General features: G+C 41.3%; 1 protein-coding gene across 1 annotated transcript in view; it reads left to right on the top strand.

Annotated features, from left to right (window-relative positions):
* LOC134957667 (histo-blood group ABO system transferase 2-like) overlaps positions 1 to 14,787 on the top strand; it is a 128,279-nt gene extending 113,492 nt beyond the window's left edge. The window contains exon 4 of the mRNA XM_063939720.1: positions 12,957 to 14,787. Coding sequence (XP_063795790.1) covers positions 12,957 to 13,647 — 691 coding nt within the window. The 3' untranslated portion in view covers positions 13,648 to 14,787. The remainder of the gene's footprint in view (positions 1 to 12,956) is intronic.
* The last annotated feature ends 6,818 nt before the right edge of the window (positions 14,788 to 21,605 follow it).

The raw sequence follows: 21,605 nt of genomic DNA, 5'->3' as shown, positions 1-21,605 counted from the left end.
TGAATCAATATAGACCGCACAGTTTTGGAATAGTGATCCCCGGGCAGATATGATGGGTCTGCCAGGGGGAGAGATAGGATTTTTATGAACCTTAGGTAAGGTATACAATAAAGGTACACACCCGATTGTACCTTTACTTAATAACATACAGATTCCTCCAGGGTGTTTGCTCTGTAGCATTGACATTTCCAGCCTCTATACTGTCATCCCTAATGAGGTGGGGATAGCAGCAGTACGCAAATTATTACAGACACATCCAGCGTATATAGGTCCTGATGTGGAATTGATTTGTGATTTACTTAGACTTATTTTGACCTGTAATTATTTTATTTTTGATGGAAAAAAATTTCTGCAATTGGCTGCCGTGGCGATGGGGTCGAATGTGGCCCCTAGCTACGCCAATGCGTACATGTTTGAGGTTGAGCATGCTGTATTTCATTCTAAACCAGAGATCTCTAGACATATCATTCATTACAGCCGTTATATAGATGACTTGTTCATCATATGGGCCGGCTCGCGGGTAGACTTGGAAACTGTTATTTCTATGCATAATGAATCCAAACATCCCATCCAATTTACATATGACATTGATGAGACCACTATACATTTTTTAGATGTTCAGATTACCCTACAGAATGATACATTAAATACTTCCATATATCAAAAACCTAGCGACAGAAATTCAATTCTGCACGCTGGAAGCTTTCAACCTAAACCTCTAAAATATGGCCTTCCATACTCTCAATTCATTAGGGCTTGCCGTATCTGTAGCAACCGAGAAACAGCCATTGTGAATATAGACAAACAAATAAGTGATTTTTTGCAGAGGGGGTATCAATTATGTGATCTCAAGAAAGCCAAGGAGAAGGCGTTGAGTATTCCCCGTTACAAATTGCTACAATCCAGGAAGAAGGAACCCATTGGTTCAATTATGCCCTGGGTTAATCATTATAATTCATTTAGCGGTACTATAGGGCACATTAGTAAAAAATTGTGGCCAATAGTACAATCGGATCAAACTCTTAATTTAGCTCAAACTAAAGTCATGAGTTGCTATACTCGTGGACGTAATATCAGGGATATGGTGATGCGCACTGATATCACCGGTATGGATCAGATACAAACCACTAATGATAATTTTTTAAAACGCAAGAATGGTTGTTATCGCTGTTTGGATTGCACTACCTGTTGCTCCTTGGTTGTGGGTGACGGTTTTTGCCATCCATACAGCGGTAAAAAATTCTTCATTAAACACCGTGTAACGTGTACTACCCGTTTTATTGTATATCTTATTACATGTCCCTGCGGACTCAGTTATGTAGGGAAAACTGAGCGCACTTTAAGGGAGCGCATGGCTACACATCGATATGCTATTAGACAGGCCATTTCCACTAAACAAAGTGACCAACCTGTGGCCCGTCATTTCATGCAGGCGGGGCATAGCTTGGCTACATTACGGTACATGATCATTGACCATGTACCGATGAATTTGAGGAGGGGTGACCGTGCATCTAAATTGCTAAAATGTGAAGCACGCTGGATTCACTGTTTGCAAACTTTATCACCCAGAGGTTTGAACGAGTATTCTGGTATCTCTGCATGTATTTAAATGTTACAAATTGTAATTCATTGTGGTGCTTTATGTATCTATTGTGATTTATATAAATACTATGGTTCTTAATGTAACATTTGTTGTTCTATGCGCTGTTTCTGTATGTACCCTCTGCCGATGTTTCTTTTATGTTGTTTTTAATTGTTTATTTTGGCGTGCGGCCGTAGCAACGGACGGGTGGTGATGACATCATTCAATGGTGCCGTCCCCCTGCTTCCGGAGACAGCCCTCGCCATGTGGGTGCTAGGGGATATAAGGTCAGTTGTTTGTTTGTATGTTTTATTGTGCCTGATGACGATATATTAAAATATCGAAACGTTGCAGTACATCTGCTGTATTCATTTTTCTCATTGACCGTGTGCTGCGGACTTTCTGTGTATATATTGGACTTTCGGCTGAGAATTCCTAACGCAGGCACCGGGACCATCAATCAATTCACCAGGTGTGCTCTCCTTTCTGTGGTGAATATTTGTGTATATATATATATATATATATGTGTGTGTATATATATATATATATATATATATATATTGTGTGTGTATATATATACATATATATATATATATATATGTGTGTATATATAAAGGTGTGTGTGTATATAATATATATATATATATATATATATATGATTTTAATTTTAAATCTTAGGGCCCCCCTGTCTTAAGTACCCCAGGCCCCACGAGGCCTTAATCCAGCTCTGCTCCCATAGATCCGAGGACTGGAGAAGAGCGGCGCCGGCGGAGGAGGAGGTCTGGAATCAGGAGCGGGGATTGTAAGTATACTTTTATTTTAGTTTTATTTTTCTTCCAGCTGCGCTACAGGGGCACAAATGGGGGCGTAACTGACCACGCCCCCATATGAAGCCATGCCCCTATTTTTGCCGGGGGCGCCACAAGGGCAACCGGCCCTGTGTGTGTTATACAGTATCATAGTATATTATATCAAATTATAGGAAGTTTTTCCAGTCAGCTGAATGATGAATTGTTTAATTCATATTTTCATCTGAACTTTAGCACGAACAATGCCCATTTGAGTCTTAGGGTCTATTTACTAAGCCTTGAGTGGAGATAAAGAGAATGGAGATAAAATACCAGCCGATCAGCTCATAACTACCATGTCACAGGCTGGGTTTGAAAAATGACAGTTAGGAGCTGGTTGGCTCGTACTTTATCTCCCTACACTTTATCTCCATCTAAGGCTTAGTAAATAGACTGCTTAAAGAGGAAACAAAATGTTTTTTTTTTCTTTAACTGAGTTTATTTTGTACTCGAATTGTGGTACTTACATATTAAAGGGACAACCTCATTGATCTACCCACTAACTTATTCATTATGGATAGCTGAACCCAACATTAATATTGAACTTTCAGTTTGCAGAATTGATGTATTACAGATAGAATAGCTTCAAATAGCTCGCCCAGTTTCTTTTAATTGACTACTAACACTCTCAAGTGACTACTATCAAACAACAACTAACATTATCACGTAACATCTCTATCACTATGCTTTCTCTATGCTATCAACGATTCTAAGTATACACACGTATTCTGCTGACCAGTGACAGATTTTACCTAGTGGCAGGGGTATAACTAGAACTTTGTGGGCCCCATAGCAACATATTGAAGCAACATACTGTTCCAATACTTCTTGAGACACCTCTCCGCAGAAGTTATTCATTGTATGCCCCATAATAGTTCTCTGGTTCATTTTCTGAACCATAGTAGTTAACTAGTTAATATTATGCCCAATACTATTGCCCTAGTTTACTTTATGATGCATCATAGTTACCTAGTTTACATGATGTCACATTGTAGGGCTGCCAGTACACATTATGCCACACAGCATCCCCAATTCACATTACAGTGTCCTCAGTTCATATTATGCCACATTACAGTGCCCCCTCTTCATACTGTGCCACATTACAGTGGCATCCAGTTCATACTGTGCCACATTACAGTGGCCTCCAGTTCATACTGTGCCACATTACAGTTCCCCCTCTTCATACTGTACAACAGTAGAGTACCCTCCAGTTCAAATTTTGCCACGTTACAGTTTATATTATGCCACACTATAGTGCCTCGATTTCATATTGTGCCACATTACAGTGCCCCAGTTCTTATTATGAAACATTACAGTGTCCTCCACATTACAATGAGCAGGTCAGATCATGACACATTACAGTGGCCTCCAGTTCATACTGTGCCACATTACAGTGCCCCCTTACCTTTGTAACATCTACTATACAGGCTGGGTAATGGATCAGACCCAATTGCTTAGTAGGTAAATCTGGGAAATTGGTATGCAAATTTATAACCTGGGTCCAGGCCCCCCTAAGCCTCTGGCCCCATAGCATTGGAACCCCTTATACCAACTATAGTTATGTCTAGGGGGTTGTAGAAGTGCAGCCTCCCCAGTAAAATCTGCCACCCACAGGCAGTGTCTAGCAGTGGCAGGGACTTCCCATTGGAAGCACTCCCTGCTAATCACAGCCAGAAAGTGAGTCCAAGGGGAGGTGTTTTCTTTCTCAGGGGATTTACCATACTTTATTCAAAGCTACAGCAGTGCTGTACATGAACTGGTAGAGTGCGATTTAGAAAAGAGAAGAGGGAAGTGGTATCTGTGCAGGGGGCAGGGCTACACAGCAGCAGCAGCATGGGAGAGAGAAGGGGGTGGGGAGCAGCAATCCCAGTTTGATGAGACTAGCCAGCAGCCAGCCTATAAGTAGGGATGGCCATCGGTGGGGTGTCCATCGTAAGTTGCCATCGATGATACCATTGATGATAACCATTGATGGCACACAAACCATCTATGGTGATCCATCGATGGTTTGCACCACTCAATGGCCACCACTGAAAGGTGCTGGCTGGTCCGCAGACCAATAAAAAACCAAGTGCAGGGCTTAGCGGGTGTTGGAGGGTGAGCTATGCTCCGTGTCCCGGCACCACATAAAAAAAAGTATTTAGTTATACCTTGCCATCGATGGAGGGAAACCATCTGATGCTTCCCCATCGATGGCAAAAGTATTCATCGGCCATAAACCATCAATGATTTTGAATAAACAATGGTCGATGGCCATACTTACCTATAAGGTATGAGGGACTTAGGGAGGTGAGAGAGACTTTCTGTCTGTCTGTCTGTATGTCTGTCTGTATGTATGTATGTATGTATGTATGTATGTATGTATGTATGTACAGTATGTATGTATGTAAGTATAAGTGTGCGACTGTGTGTGACTGTATGTATGTGTATATATGTGTAAATGTACATGGTCAAGTCACATTATTATGTCCACCTGCTACATTTGACGTCGGCAGCACGGAGCCCATGAAGTACGTCATGTGTCATGCGCTGGATTTGTGGATATATAAGGTGTGTGATAGGCCATCTGCACACATATCACTCGTTGCTGTTATGGGTAAAAGGGGCGATTTAACAGAGTTGCAAAAGGGATAATTATCGATTTTTGGACCAAGAGTGGCAGTATTTCTGAAACAGCGCAATTTGTAAACTGTTCGCGTGCTGCGGTGGTGAAGGTGTATCGTGACTGCACACATGGCACCATTGCAAATAACCAACGTGGAAACTGCAGAGCACCACATTTCATTGATGTGAGAAGTGAACGTAAGCTACGAAGGTGCATGAGGGCCAACCGACACGCTACAGTTGAGCAGCTCACTGTCAAAATGAAGATGGAGGATACCAGACGTGTGTCTCTAAAACGACAGTTCAGCGACCGTCTAGCTGCTGTCTGTCACGATCCGGGTATCTGGACGCCATTACCTGCCGTTTAGATGTCTTTTGAGACTGGCTCAGCGTTCCAAGACCGGATCTCATCTGTGTCTACACTCTGCATATCCCTCCTGTCACTCTGAGACGCTGTCACAGCGGCGCCATGTTTGAATCTTGCATGGCATCTCCCGTCCTCCGCGGCCTCCGCAGCCGCTCCTGTGTTATAGTTGCATGTTGTCAGAGTGGTGCCTCTTGTCTGCCGCGGCCTCCGCTGTCATCCACGTGTCTCAGCATACACTTGTCAATCTGGCGTCTCCTGTCCTCTGCGGCCGGCGCCGCCATTACTGCTATGTTTCCACATGGTTTCCCAAACCATCTTTCCCTCCAAGTTCTAACATGGGCGCAGCCATGTTGGATCCAATCACATGTTCCAGTTCCACCAATCCACTGCCTCTGGAAATCTGCATAATTGCCCAGCCAATGCCTGCATAGCTGCAGGTATAAGTATCGTGTCTGGGCCAGAAAGATGTCAGTGCTTTGTTTGTCATACCTTGTTCCAGTCTCTCTCTCCTGTGGCTTGTTTCTCCAGGTTCCAGCTCCTGTCTCCAGCATCCACAAAGAGACCCGCACCAGCTTCCCATCCTGCGGTGCAGCCTGACTCTGCAGTCCTCCGTGGCTGTCCCAGCTTCCAGTTTCCAGCCATTATCCATCTGCTTCCAGCAGCCAGCTTTCAGCAGATTCCAGCTTCTTCAAAGTACCGGTGCTGTTCCAGCGGATCCTTACTTACCAGCAGTATCCACTACCACCGGTAATCATCCTTCAACTCCTCTGTTTCCACGCTCCCTAGCATCTTACAGTATCCACTCCGTGTTTCATCACCTGGCTGGTTCCATCCAGCATTCACTCCGTGACTTTATTACCTGGCTGATCCCATTCAGCATCCACTCCGTGTCTTACCACCTGGCTGGTTCCGTCCAGCAGATACAACAGCTTATTCAAGTTACCAGCTTCATCTGTTACATCTACTGGCATGTTCCTCGGCTATCTCCACTACTAAAGCCAGGCCTGGTAAGGTTATTTCATCAAAGGACTTTAACAGCTGTTCTTTAACCTACCAGTGCTCTGTGATACCTTCTATGGTCAAAATGTTCCAGGAACTATATTATTTTGCCATTGCCATTATTTGCTGTCTGTCATTACACAGAGTTTGTCAATAAACTTTTATTTTACTTTTACCTGGTTGTCATGGTCACACCTTCGGGTTTCCTTTAACACTTACATGTCCAGGGGTCTGATTAAACCTTCCCGGTTTAAGTTCCTTTAAGCCCCTACAACTGAGGCTTCCTCCTGTCAGCCAAAACCCTCAGTTGTGACACTGTCCTTGCTGCACACAGAGGTTACTCTGGCTATTTGCTGGTGGCCATAATAATGTGACTAAACCATGTATATATGTAGGTGTGCATGTGTGTGATAAGTATGTATATATGTATCACTGCGCATATGTATCTGTATGCTGTAGATGTTTGGTCGTATATATATGTATGTGTATTGCAATGTACAGTATGTAACAGTATGTTTTGTGTGTGACAATATTTATGCATGTACTGTATGTATGTATGTATGTATGTGTATCAGTGTGTGACAGTACATATGATTGTGTGTGACTATGGGCCAAATTCAGACCAGATCGCAACAGCAAACTTTTTCTCTAATGGACAAAACCATGGGGGTAATTCCAAGTTGATCGCAGTAGGTCATTTTTTAGCAGTTGGGCAAAACCATGTGCACTGCAGGGGAGGCAGATGGAACATGTGCAGAGAGAGTTAGATTTGGGTGTGGTGTGTTCAATCTGCAATCTAATTTGCAGTGTAACAATAAAGCAGCCAGTATTTACCCTACACAGAAACGCTATAACCCACCCAAATCTAACTCTTTCTGCAAATGTTATATCTGCCCCCCCCCCTGCAGTGCACATGGTTTTGCCCAACTGCTAAAAAATTTCCTGCTGCGATCAACTTGGAATTACCCCCCATGTGCAGTGCAGGTGGGGCAAATATAACATGTACAGAGAGAGTTAGATTAGGTGGGGTGTGTTTCAACTGAAATCTAAATTGCAGTGTAAAAATAAAGCAGCCAGTATTTACCCTGCACAGAAACAAATTAACCCACCCAAATCTAACTATTTTATGTACTGTATGTGAGTGACTAAATATTTATGTGTATGACTATGTATGATAGCATGTATGTATGCATGTGTATGACTATTGGCCCGATTCAGACCTGATCGCTATGCTGCAAATTACACTGCCCTGCGATCAGATGGTGCAAGTGTGCGATTGAGGGGGTAATTCCAAGTTGATCGCAGCAGGACATTTTTTTAGCAATTGGGCAAAACCATGTGAACTGCAGGGGAGGCAAATATAACATGTGCAGAGAGAGTTAGATTTGGGTGGGTTATTTTGTTTCTGTGCAGGGTAAATACTGGCTGCTTTATTTTTACACTGCAATTTAGATTGCAGATTGAACACACCACACCCAAATCTAACTCTCTCTGCACATGTTGCTCCCGCAAACCACACCACCAACTCCCTCAGTGTCAATTTCCTCCTTAGCCAGGAAAGCCAATAGTCCTGCAGGCCATGTCACTGTCAAGTCTGACGAGTCCTCTCCTGCCTGGGATTCCTCCGATGCATCCTTGAGTGTAACGCCTACTGCTGCTGGCGTTGCTGTTGTTGCTGCTGGGAGTCGATCGTCATCCCAGAGGGGAAGTCGGAAGACCACTTGTACTACTTCCAGTAAGCAATTGACTGTCCAACAGTCCTTTGCGAGGAAGATGAAATATCACAGCAGTCATCCTGCTGCAAAGCGGATAACTGAGGCCTTGGCAGCCTGGGCGGTGAGAAACGTGGTTCCGGTATCCATCGTTACTTCAGAGCCAACTATAGACTTGATTGAGGTACTGTGTCCCCGGTACCAAATACCATCTAGGTTCCATTTCTCTAGGCAGGCGATACCGAAAATGTACACAGACCTCAGAAAAAGACTCACCAGTGTCCTAAAAAATGCAGTTGTACCCAATGTCCACTTAACCACGGACATGTGGACAAGTGGAGCAGGGCAGACTCAGGACTACATGACTGTGACAGCCCACTGGGTAGATGTATTGCCTCCCGCTGCAAGAACAGCAGCGGCGGCACCAGTAGCAGCATCTCGCAAACGCCAACTCGTTCCTAGGCAGGCTACGCTTTGTATCACCGCTTTCCAGAATACGCACACAGCTGAAAACCTCTTACGGCAACTGAGGAAGATCATCGCAGAATGGCTTACCCCAATTGGACTCTCCTGGGGATTTGTGACATCGGACAACGCCAGCAATATTGTGCGTGCATTACATCTGGGCAAATTCCTGCACGTCCCATGTTTTGCACATACCTTGAATTTGGTGGTGCAGAATTATTTAAAAAACGACAGGGGCGTGCAAGAGATGCTGTCAGTGGCCCGAAGAATTGCGGGCCACTTTCGGCGTTCAGGCACCGCGTACAGAAGACTGGAGCACCACCAAAAATACCTGAATCTGCCCTGCCATCATCTGAAGCAGGAGGTGGTAACGAGGTGGAATTCAACCCTCTATATGCTTCAGAGGATGGAGGAGCAGCAAAAGGCCATTCAAGCCTATACATCTGGCCACGATATAGGCAAAGGAGGTGGAATGCACCTGTTTCAAGCGCAGTGGAGAATGATTTGAACGTTGTGCAAGGTTCTGCAACCCTTTGAACTTGCCACACGTGAAGTCAGTTCAGACTCTGCCAGCCTGAGTCAGGTCATTCCCCTCATCAGGCTTTTGCAGAAGAAGCTGGAGACATTGAAGGAGGAGCTAAAACAGAGCGATTCCGCTAGGCATGTGGGACTTGTGGATGGAGCCCTTAATTCGCTTAACCAGGATTCACGGGTGGTCAATCTGTTGAAATCAGAGCACTACATTTTGGCCACCGTGCTCGATCCTAGATTTAAAACCTACGTTGTATCTCTCTTTCCGGCAGACACAAGTCTGCAGGGGTTCAAAGACCTGCTGGTGAGAAAATTGTCAAGTCAAGCGGAACGTGACCCGTCAACAGCTCCTCCTTCACATTCTCCCGCAACTGGGGGTGCGAGGAAAAGGCTAAGAATTCCGAGCCCACCCGCTGGCGGTGATGCAGGGCAGTCTGGAGCGAGTGCTGACATCTGGTCCGGACTGAAGGACCTGCCAACGATTACTGACATGTCGTCTACTGTCACTGCATATGATTCTCTCACCATTGAAAGAATGGTGGAGGATTATATGAGTGACCGCATCCAAGTAGGCACGTCAGACAGTCCGTACGTATACTGGCAGGAAAAAGAGGCAATTTGGAGGCCCTTGCAGAAACTGGCTTTATTCTACCTAAATTGCCCTCCCTCCAGTGTGTACTCCGAAAGAGTGTTTAGTGCAGCCGCTCACCTTGTCAGCAATCGGCGTACGAGGTTACTTCCTGAAAATGTGGAGAAGATGATGTTCATTAAAATTAATTATAATCAATTCCTCCGTGGAGACATTCACCAGCAGCAATTGCCTCCAGAAAGTGCACGGGGACCTGAGATGGTGGATTTCAGTGGGGATGAATTAATAATCTGTGAGGAGAGGGATGTACGCAGTGAAAGGGGTGATGAATCGGACGATGATGATGAGGTGGACATCTTGCCTCTGTAGAGCCAGTTTGTGCAAGGAGAGATTGATTGCTTCTTTTTTGGTGGGGGCCCAAACTAACCAGTCATTTCAGTCACAGTCGTGTGGCAGACCCTGTCGCTGAAATGATGGGTTCGTTAAAGTGTGCATGTCCTGTTTATACAACATAAGGGTGGGTGGGAGGGCCCAAGGACAATTCCATCTTGCACCTCTTTTTTCTTTCATTTTTCTTTGCATCATGTGCTGTTTGGGGACAGTTTTTTTGAAGTGCCATCCTGTCTGACACTGCAGTGCCACTCCTAGATGGGCCAGGTGTTTGTGTCGGCCACTTGGGTCGCTTATCTTAGTCACACAGCTACCTCATTGCGCCTCTTTTTTTCTTTGCATCGTGTGCTGTTTGGGGACAATTTTTTTGAAGTGCCATCCTGCGTGATACTGCAGTGCCACTCCTAGATGGGCCAGGTGTTTGTGTCGGCCACTAGGGTCGCTTAGCTTAGTCACACAGCTACCTCATTGCGCCTCTTTTTTTCTTTGCATCATGTGCTGTTTGGGGAGTATTTTTTTGAAGGGCCATCCTGCGTGACACTGCAGTGCCACTCCTAGATGGGCCAGGTGTTTGTGTCGGCCACTAGGGTCGCTTAGCTTAGTCACACAGCTACCTCATTGCGCCTCTTTTTTTCTTTGCATCATGTGCTGTTTGGGGAGTATTTTTTTGAAGGGCCATCCTGCGTGACACTGCAGTGCTACTCCTAGATGGGCCAGGTGTTTGTGTCGGCCACTAGGGTCGCTTAGCTTAGTCACACAGCTACCTCATTGCGCCTCTTTTTTTATTTGCATCATGTGCTGTTTGGGGAGTATTTTTTTGAAGGGCCATCCTGCGTGACACTGCAGTGCCACTCCTAGATGGGCCAGGTGTTTGTGTCGGCCACTAGGGTCGCTTAGCTTAGTCACACAGCTACCTCATTGCGCCTCTTTTTTTCTTTGCATCATGTGCTGTTTGGGGAGTATTTTTTTGAAGGGCCATCCTGCGTGACACTGCAGTGCCACTCCTAGATGGGCCAGGTGTTTGTGTCGGCCACTAGGGTCGCTTAGCTTAGTCACACAGCTACCTCATTGCGCCTCTTTTTTTCTTTGCATCATGTGCTGTTTGGGGAGTATTTTTTTGAAGGGCCATCCTGCATGACACTGCAGTACCACTCCTAGATGGGCCAGGTGTTTGTGTCAGCCACTTGTGTCGCTTAGCTTAGTCACACAGCGACCTTAGTGCGCCTCTTTTTTTCTTTGCATCATGTGCTGTTTGGGGACAATTTTTTTGAAGTGCCATCCTGCCTGACACTGCAGTGCCACTCCTAGATGGGCCAGGTGTTTGTGTCGGTCACTTGTGTCGCTTAGCTTAGCCATCCAGCGACCTCGGTGCAAATTTTAGGACTAAAAATAATATTGTGAGGTGTTCAGAATAGACTGGAAATGAGTGGAAATTATGGTTATTGATGTTAATAATACTATGGGATCAAAATGACCCCCAAATTCTATGATTTAAGCTGTTTTTTAGGGTTTTTTGAAAAAAACACCCGAATCCAAAACACACCCGAATCCGACAAAAAAATTTCGGTGAGGTTTTGCCAAAACGCGTCCGAATCCAAAACACGGCCGCGGAACCGAACCCAAAACCAAAACACAAAACCCAAAAAATTTCCGGTGCACATCACTAGACTGCGTGCGCATTGTGGTCTGAATCATGGCCCTATGTGAGTGACAGTATGTATATACAGATTTCTCCAGCTACATTGTTGCTGCATATAGCAGCATTCTATAGCGGGGCATGCTGCCTTGTAAACATCGCAAGCCGGCTCCCATAGACTTCAGTGGGTCTCCCATAGAAGTGAATGTATAGCGGGAGTGCACACATAGCGTACACCCTGCTATACCACAAGCAGCATGCAGTGATGCATATGCATTGCAGCAACACTGTAATAGGACAAATACAGGTATGTGTATGTATAAATGTGTGACAGTATGTATGAATGTGTATGACTGCGTGTGTGTGTGTGTTTGTGTGTACTGTATGCTATGCGGGATGCCGGCCGAATTCGGACATTTTTTTAAAGGGGCAATTATTCACAAGGTATGATTTATCCTTGTAAATTTTTGCCTCTTTAAAAAAAACATTGGCATCCCGCACGGCCGCCAAACTTGGACTTCATTACATCACGGCATATGTATGTAATTATGAAGGTATGTGTGTGACTGTATGTATGTATATATGTTTGACTGTGTACTTCATTGTCCTACGGTGAGGAAACGTAGGGAGGGAACACTCTCCGCTGATATGCACACAAGGCAGCCCAGAGAAGGGCTGTACATGCACACTGCGTGAAATGAAACGGGAGTGTGATGTGTGACCAGGCACTTTTTTCATGTACAGTACATGCTGAAGGCTTGCGCACAAGAAGTCAATCCCCACATCCCAACTGTTACTCTTTAGGCTCCCAAAACCTTTAATCCTGCTCTGACCAGCATTATGGCAGGTGTAGTTTCTGTATATGGCGTCCTCTGTGAGTGGTTCAGCGCCTTTGGACACAGCTGCTTTCAGCTACACACGACACACCTGCGTCTGTTTAGCCACACACCCTCCTCCCCTCCCCATTACCTCCTGGGTACTCTCACTCAAATCGACAGACCTTGCGTCTTCTGGACAAAAAGTCAGAGCCTAGATTTTTGGGATTTGGTCACAATGATTTAGCCAATATGTTCCCAAAGTTGTTTATGAATTTTTGTATTTCTTTATGGCAATATATGAATCCCTAGCACAGCAAAACTATTTATTGTGTAGGTCACTAGTATTCACTGGGTTGGTTAGGTTACTGCTGTATGTTGAGTATATTTTGGGCAATAATAAAGTATTTCTTTCCAGGTATATTCGGTTCCTTCTGCCATTTCTGGAGTCAGCAGAACAGTTCTTTATGGTTGGTCACAAAGTCACCTATTATGTGTTCACTGACAAGGTCAATGATGTGGTTAAACCCAAACTGGCTACCGATCGTATCTTGCAACTACACGAGGTTACTGCCGACCAACGTTGGCAGGACGTATCAATGAGAAGGATGGAGGCACTCACACTCTTCACAAAGGAACAAATGCAGAAAGAGATCGACTACTTGATATGTGCAGATGTGGATATGGTGTTTAATGATCACATGGGAGTTGAAATACTTGGAGATCTTGTTGCCACACTCCACCCGGGATTTTTCCTCTCGGAACGGGAGTCCTTTACTTATGAGCGTCGGCCAATTTCTGCAGCATATATACCAGACAGCCAAGGAGATTTCTATTACATGGCAGCTTTATACGGTGGAAAAGTGGAAGAAATTTACAAGCTCAGCCTGGCTTGCCAGAAAGGTATCACAGAGGACAAGAAAAAGTCCATTGAAGCTGTGTGGCAGGAGGAATCTCACCTGAACAGGTATCTGGTATACAATAAACCTACCAAGGTGCTTTCTCCTGAATATCTGTGGGATACTAATTTGCCCCATGGTGAATTTATAAAGAAGAGGCGGTTCCTAGCGGTACATAAAAATCACAATGAAGTGAGGAACAAAAAATGATCTTTTAACCAAAACTAACTGCTAAGTGACTCACTTTCCAGAACGCTTCTGTCATCTTGTCATTCTCGTATAGTTGTAAAATATTTAAGTCAAAAATTTATTTATATGTAACCAACAACGTATGAATGATTATTCTTCAATAAACAAGGTATTATCAGTATCATACATTGTCGTATGTATGCCTGGAAAAAAGTACAAATTTACATGTAAGGGCTGTGGCCTCAAAGGGAAGACCAAAAGACCAAAATAATCCTTTTTGGCGCACTCTTTATAAATGTTATTTATCTAAAACATAACTTTTATTATATCATATTCCAAAATTTGTTTAGTGCGGTTGAAAAGCATACAGACAAAACACATATGTTTAAAAATATTATTAAATCCAATTTTTCAGTATGTCTGGTAATTTCCAATATTGAGTATTCACTTTTGCATGCGTAATATCCTGTTGGCATAGATAGTAAAGATGTGTGCCGGACCATTTTTGTGGATTTATTTGGATTTGGCTCTGATTCATCGTCAACCTTTGGATTTGGATTTGCCAAACCGCCGTGACTGCTTTTGGATTTGGTTTTGCATTTTTATTTTTTTAAATTTACAAAAAAGCTAAAATCACATAAGTTGGGTCTTTTTTTGTTCCTAAAATATTATTAGCCTCAATAACATTAATATCCAGTCACTTCCAGTCAATTTTGACCACCTCACATCTTACAATAGTTTTTATGTTTTTTAATGACAGAGCAATGGCACAAGCACCTGGCAGTTTATAGCACATCGATAAAACATTACCACAGAGTATTGGGGTACAGTGCACAGAACAATGTATACAATAGATCTATATAATTTTTTCTTTTTTGAACTCGCAGCTTGGTTCAAACTGCATGGAGTGACAGGGCTTTCAACAAAGGGCACTAGAGTAAAGTGCAACAAAGAGTACAAACAATATATATATATATATATATATATATATTTCTGTTTTTGAACTTGCAGCTCGGTTCAAACTGCGTGGATCACAGGGCTTATAGATACACATGAACAAAGAACACTAGTGAAAGCGCACCAAATGGTACAAACAATAGATTATAAATAAAAAAAAATATTTATTTTTTTACTTGCAGCTTGGTTCAAACTGTGTGGATCATAGGGCTGATAGATGCATGTGAACAAAGCGCACTAGGATAAAGCGTACTAAACAGTACAAACAATAGATATAAAGTATATATTTTTATTTTTCTGTATTTTTTTTTAACTTGCAGCTTGGTTCAAATTGCGTGGATCACAGAGCTTATAGATGCATGTGAACAAAGCACCCTATGGTAAAGCGCACCAAACAGTACAAACAATAGATATACAGTACACTACATATTTTTAAACTTTTCTGTCTTTTAAATTGCAGATTGGTTCAAACTGCAAGGATAACAGGGTTTATAGATGCACATGAAGAAAGCACACTAGGGTAAAGTGCGCCAAACAGTGCAAACAATAGACATTTTTATTTTTCTGTTTTTTATCTTGCAGCTCGGTTCAAACTGCATGGATTACAGGGCTTATAGATGCACGTGAACAAAGTGCACTAGGGTAAAGTGCCCAAAACAGTATAAATAATAGAATTTTTTTGTCTTTTAAATTGCAGCTCAGTTCAAACTGCATGGATCAAGTGCTTATTGAACCACATTAACAAAGCCCACCAAACAGTACAGACAATAAAAAAATATATATATATATATATATATATATATATATTGTATAGTGGAGGGATAAGGGTACCGGCGACTAATGCTGTGTAAATATGCAAATAATTAGTGTAAAAAGCTTATGATTCATGAGCCAAAAAATATAAAAACAAACAAACAGTTTTAATAGCACATATAGATAAAATACATAAAAGGTCATATAATATCCGAATCAGGTAAAAAGGTAACAAGGTAATAAACTTAGCTTTAAAATAGGCAAGGGGGTCACTACAGGGAACCCAACGCGTTTCGTCACATCAGACTTCTTCTTCTTCTTCTTTGAAGAAGTCTGATGTGACGAAACACGTTGGGTTCCCTGTAGTGACCCCCTTGCCTATTTTAAAGCTAAGTTTATTACCTTGTTACCTTTTTACCTGATTCGGATATTATATGACCTTTTATGTATTTTATCTATATGTGCTATTAAAACTGTTTGTTTGTTTTTATATTTTTTGGCTCATGAATCATAAGCTTTTTACACTAATTATTTGCATATTTACACAGCATTAGTCGCCGGTACCCTTATCCCTCCACTATATCTTTTCTCTGGCAGCACCGTACTAGTGTTGCACTCTTAAGGGGTGGCTGACACCTCTAACAAGGTGGTTGTGTTTTTTATACTTTACCTTTTTATCACATCATATATCTTTTTATTACAACATATGTACTAATTTATTACTGAGACTATACCCCACAAGTGGCGCTGTATCACCCTTTGCAATATATATATTGTAGATAAGTCCTGATCCCTAAAAATTTGATTTATATATGATACAACAAATGTTTATTCTTTCCCATAAATAAGTAAATTTACATACAGACTTCTCTTGCCCTTGATAAGTTCATGTTATGAACCTATATACAAGCTGACCTACAGTATATAGAGAATGTGATGCTAAATTAGCACTTCCTGATTGATCTAGGTATAAATATCACCCCTTCTCAGTTACTCTTTACCCCTTGACAAAGTCCACAAGACAAAATGTGTTAGGGACTCTGAATATACAGTACCTCACCGGTAAAGATAATAATTTAATTTTTTATCTTATTTGTCTCTTTTACATCATGTTTTTATATCACCAAAAAAATAATTTTTTTAAGTGATTTAATTTTTGTATAGCATTTTTAGCCAAACTGTACCATTTAGAGGTCTTTTTATATTGTATCAAAATTATCTCTGTGACATTGGTTTAATAGTGTGCTGTCTTTATATGTTTTTTAATAAATGCATACTTTATATTTTATACATTCTTACTGTCTTTTTATAATTGACCCTATCCCTTTTAATATATTCTATTATTAGGTAACTCACCACTGCCTTTTATATTCAGGGCAAGAGCAGACACCCCAATTTATAAAGCTTGGGGAGTGTCATGTGAACCATATTTTTATTGTGTTAATTAGAGTACTACACCATGGTGCTGAGAATTCTCCTTGTGTGTGACAGTGTGTGTATGTATACATATATATATATATATATATATATATATATATACACACGCATAAAGAAACAATACCCTTTGCTCGCGCTGTATAGGATTATGCAGCACCTCTAAGAATATCACCCTGCTAGTGGATGATGGAAAAATGCTATATATACAATATTCAGAGGGCGCACAAAGATACCGTTACTCCAATAAAATTCTATACCAGCATGACCCAAATAACAATAATTTTAATAAAATAACAATATTTAAAACGTTGAACAATAATTCATAAATACAATAAATTCATAAAACAATACTTCATAGTGTGATATTTTTCATAAAACCCAACGGGTTTCGTCCACTACAGACTTCATCAGGAGTACAAGTCGTGGCTGGTGTTGTCAATGGAGGAAAAGAGGAAAGAACAAAAGAGCAAACATAACATCAGTTAATATCACACACATTTTTTTGGTATCACATTTTTACCTTACAGGTTCATATATTACTAACCAAAAGGGGCTAAAACAATCCCTGGTTTTCATAAATAAATCTTATATACAACAGTGAAGGATGAGAAAAATTTCTAAATTCTTTACTAGGCATTGAGAAAAGAGAATGCTCCCCAAATTCTTAATGGCTCTTAAAGGCCCTAATGAATACATTTTAAGGGTGTTAATATCCTAAATAGATCAATAGCTACTTACTGTGAGGGTAATTTGAATGAATCCCCCACTATGGGTAGAGTATTCCTTCACTGTAGGATAATATAATTTTAATGTAAGTATCTCTAAAAAGAAAATAAAAACTTCATAAGTTGATTAAAACTAGTTCATATTCTAATTAAATAGTTAATCTAATTAATTACTCACTTGACTATATTAGAGGTCCTCTCGTTAAGGATCTAATTTTCTACGGTGCGGTATATTAATGAACAATATCTCTACAGAAAATATATAATAACAATAACTATGGTGCCAAAATGAATTTAATTTTCATTAAAACATAACTATACCCACATTCTAAGTCAAGAAAAGGAGTATAATCCAATATTTAATGATCCAAAAGATGTCTTAGTGGATCAAATTCGGTTGAGTGGACCAATCTGAAAGATTGTTACATACTATTTATTACGGTCTATAAGATTTAGATCAAGAAAATATAATTTGTATCATAAGAAACTTACTTTAAGACTGATTCAACAGGAGCTAAATAATCTCCACAATATCCAGTGGGATAAAGACATCCAACTGAAAATGGAAATTTAAACCTAATTAATGTCGACTAATGCTAACCCTATTCAGTTGAAGATATATTCCCATAAGGGATAATAACAAAAGTAGATTTAATTCTCACTAGAATATATAGCTATACTCACATTCCAAATCGAGAAATGGAGTATCATCCAATGTTTTAACGCTCCAAAGGATCAACTTAAGTTGAGTGAACCAATCCGAAAGATTGTAACATACTACTTCTTAAGGTCTATAAAGATTAGATCATAAAATGCTGTTTAAATCATAAGAAACTTACTTTAGGACCAATTCAACACGATGGCACCAAATGAGTTAAGTAAACTCCACAATATTTAATGAGATAAAAACATCCAACTGAGAACAAAAATGAAACCTAATCAATGTCAACTAGTATATCTATAAATTGGTCCTATTAATTTAAAGGTAATGAGTATTACTTACAATGAAGGGTTCTGAACATGTGTGACTGCCTCCTCTCCCCAATGTCAAGTGAATTAGATGGTGCTAATGTGGCCTATTTAAATCCCTAGGGGTATTACATCTCTTCCTTCCTCTGTTGATTGGTCAAGTTTAATTAGTTAGATAAATAAATACTAGACAGATATTTCTCAAGTATTTTTATTAGATAAATAAGAATATATACTGGAATCTATTATAGGTTTATATTCAGGCCTTCTAAGGGCTAATAGCCAACTTAATTTAGAGGATATAGGCTGTATTTCCACCCTGTGTTCCACCTGTATCGCGGTGGAACGCATGGACTTCCGCCCTATATTATCTCTTCATTAGGTACTGGCGGTCGGCCGCACTGGGTATCGGCATTAGACATCCCCCGCACTTATATTAAATTAAGCCCAGGGAGGCCGAATCCTGCTCACAAGCATCACCATCAAGGAGATGTATCCTCCTATTGTCCCTGCGCACTCCACCCGTAGCAACGGTGGAGCGCACAGCGTCACTTCCGGGCTCGCCGCGCGCTCCATCCATAACAATGGTGGAGCGCACAGCGTCACTTACGGATGCACCTACAACAGCAGTGGAGCGCACAGTGTCATATCCGTACTAAAATAGAATTACTTTGAACTGCGGGCTAATACATCTTCCACAATGTGTTTCCCAATCACCACCCAACAACGAGGATATTAGATGGAAACTCCATTGTGTCCCAACTAAGAGTTTCCATCTAATATCCCCGGCAAGCCCGGAAGTGGCGCTGTGCGCTCCACCATTGCTACAAATTCATTTTGGCACCATTGTTATTATATATTTTCTGTAGAGATATTGATGATTAATATACCGCACCGAAGAAAATTAGATTCTTAACGAGAGGACCTCTAATATAGTCAAGTGAGTAATTAATTAGATTAACTATTCAATTAGAATATGAACTAGTTTTAATCATCTTATGAAGTTTTTATTTTATTTTTAGAGATACTTACATTAAAATTATATTATCCTACAGTGAAGGAATACTCTACCCATAGTGGGGGATTCATTCAAATTACCCTCACAGTAAGTAGCTATTGATCTATTTAGGATATTAACACCCTTAATAAATGTATTAATTAGGGCCTCTAAGGGCCATTAAGAATTTGGGGAGCATTCTCTTTTCTCAATGCCTAGTAAAGATTTTGGAGATTTTTCTCCTCCTTCACTGTTGTATATAAGATTTATGAAAACCAGGGATTGTTTTAGCCCCTTTTGGTTAGTAATATATGAACCTGTAAGGTAAAAATGTGATACCAAAAAAATGTGTGTGATATCAACTGATGTTATGTTTGCTCTTTTGTTCTTTCCTCTTTTCCTCCATTGACAACACCAGCCACGACTTGTACTCCTGATGAAGTCCGTAGTGGACGAAACCCGTTGGGTTTTGTGAAAAATATCACACTATGAAGTATTGTTTTATGAATTTATTGTATTTATGAATTATTGTTCAACGTTTTAAATATTGTTATTTTATTAAAATTATTGTTATTTGGGTCATGCTGGTATAGAGTTTTATTGGAGTAACGGTATCTTTGTGCGCCCTCTGAATATTGTGTGTGTGTGTGTATATATATATATATATATATATATATATATATATATATATACATATATACGTATTGGTAGGTTGGCACTCTCTATTCCATCACAATCCAACCACCTGGGGTGAACCTACAATGCATTCCTTTTATAGAATCCATATGTACAAGTCCCAAATCAAGAGGCATTCACCAGGGTCTTTGCAGAAAAATCCCATGAGGTTTATTACTCACACAGTGAAAGCAATTACAGCGGTCGACGTTTTGGTGTTCAAAGAACAATTAGAAAACACTGGGCAATATTTAACATGGATCCGCAGTTGAGTTCTTTAAAATCTAAACCACTGTTTGGTGTTCATAGAGGTCGAAATCTAAAGGACCTGTTATACCGAACGGATTCAGATTTGCAAAAAACTGAAGCCACTGGCTGGTTATCATACCAAAAGGGATGTTTTCGATGCTTGGGATGCACGACGTGTGCTTCAATGATTGCGGGACAAAACATTTCCACATCCACATAATGGAGACAGGATCGACCTAGGATGTAGGTTGACATGCCAAATTAATTTTGTAATCTGTTTTCTGCAGTGCCCTGTGGCTTAGTTTATGTTGGAAAGATTATAAGAACATTTCATGAACGAAACGAATGACGCAGCATCGGTCAGATATACGATTGGCATATGCAATATCTAATACAGATAAGCCAGTGGAAGCACACTTTTTACAGTTTGGTTATCAAGTCTCTTCATTGAGATATATGATTATTGACAGAGTTCCTCCATCAAAACGAGGAGGTGACCGGGGTTCACTTTTGCTTAAAAAAGAATCAAGATGGATCCATAGATTGGATATAATTGCACCAAGGGGGCTCATTGAGTATAACCATCTTAGCGTCTTCTTATAATATATTCTTCTAGTCTATTCTTACTAGAGATGAGCGAGTTCAGTTCTCAGAGAACCGAACCCTACCGAACTTCACTACCCGAGCCTGGATCCGAGTCCGGCTTGGGATTTCCCACCTGACTCGGAAACCAGAACGAGGCAAAATGTCATCATCCCGCTGTCGGATTATCGCGGGGTTTGGATTCTATATAAGGAGCTGCACGTCGCCGCCATATGAACAGTGCTGCTGTATAATAAGTCTGTTGCAGTGTTGTTGTGTTATCCTGCATCAGACCAGTGGTAGTGCCCTGTGCATCAGTCAGTCCAGTGACCAGTCACAGTGGTGGTGTCTTCTGCTGCCATATGACCAGTGCTGCTGTATAATAAGTCCCTTACAGTGTTGCTGTGTTGTCCTGCATCAGACCAGTGCTAGTGTCCTGTGCATCAGTCAGTCCAGTGACCAGTCACAGTGGTGGTGTCTTCTGCTGCCATATGTCCAGTGCTGCTGTATAATAAGTCCCTTAAATTATTGCTGTGTTGTCCTGCATCAGACCAGTGGTAGTGTCCTGTGCATCAGTCAGTCCAGTGACCAGTCACAGTGGTGGTGTCCTCTGCTGCCATATGTCCAGTGCTGCT

Source organism: Pseudophryne corroboree, chromosome 9 (genome assembly GCF_028390025.1).
Source record: "Pseudophryne corroboree isolate aPseCor3 chromosome 9, aPseCor3.hap2, whole genome shotgun sequence".
Lineage (NCBI taxonomy): Eukaryota > Metazoa > Chordata > Amphibia > Anura > Myobatrachidae > Pseudophryne > Pseudophryne corroboree.
The sequence above is the reverse complement of the archived record's forward strand: the minus strand, read 5'-3'. Positions and strand labels throughout refer to the sequence as shown.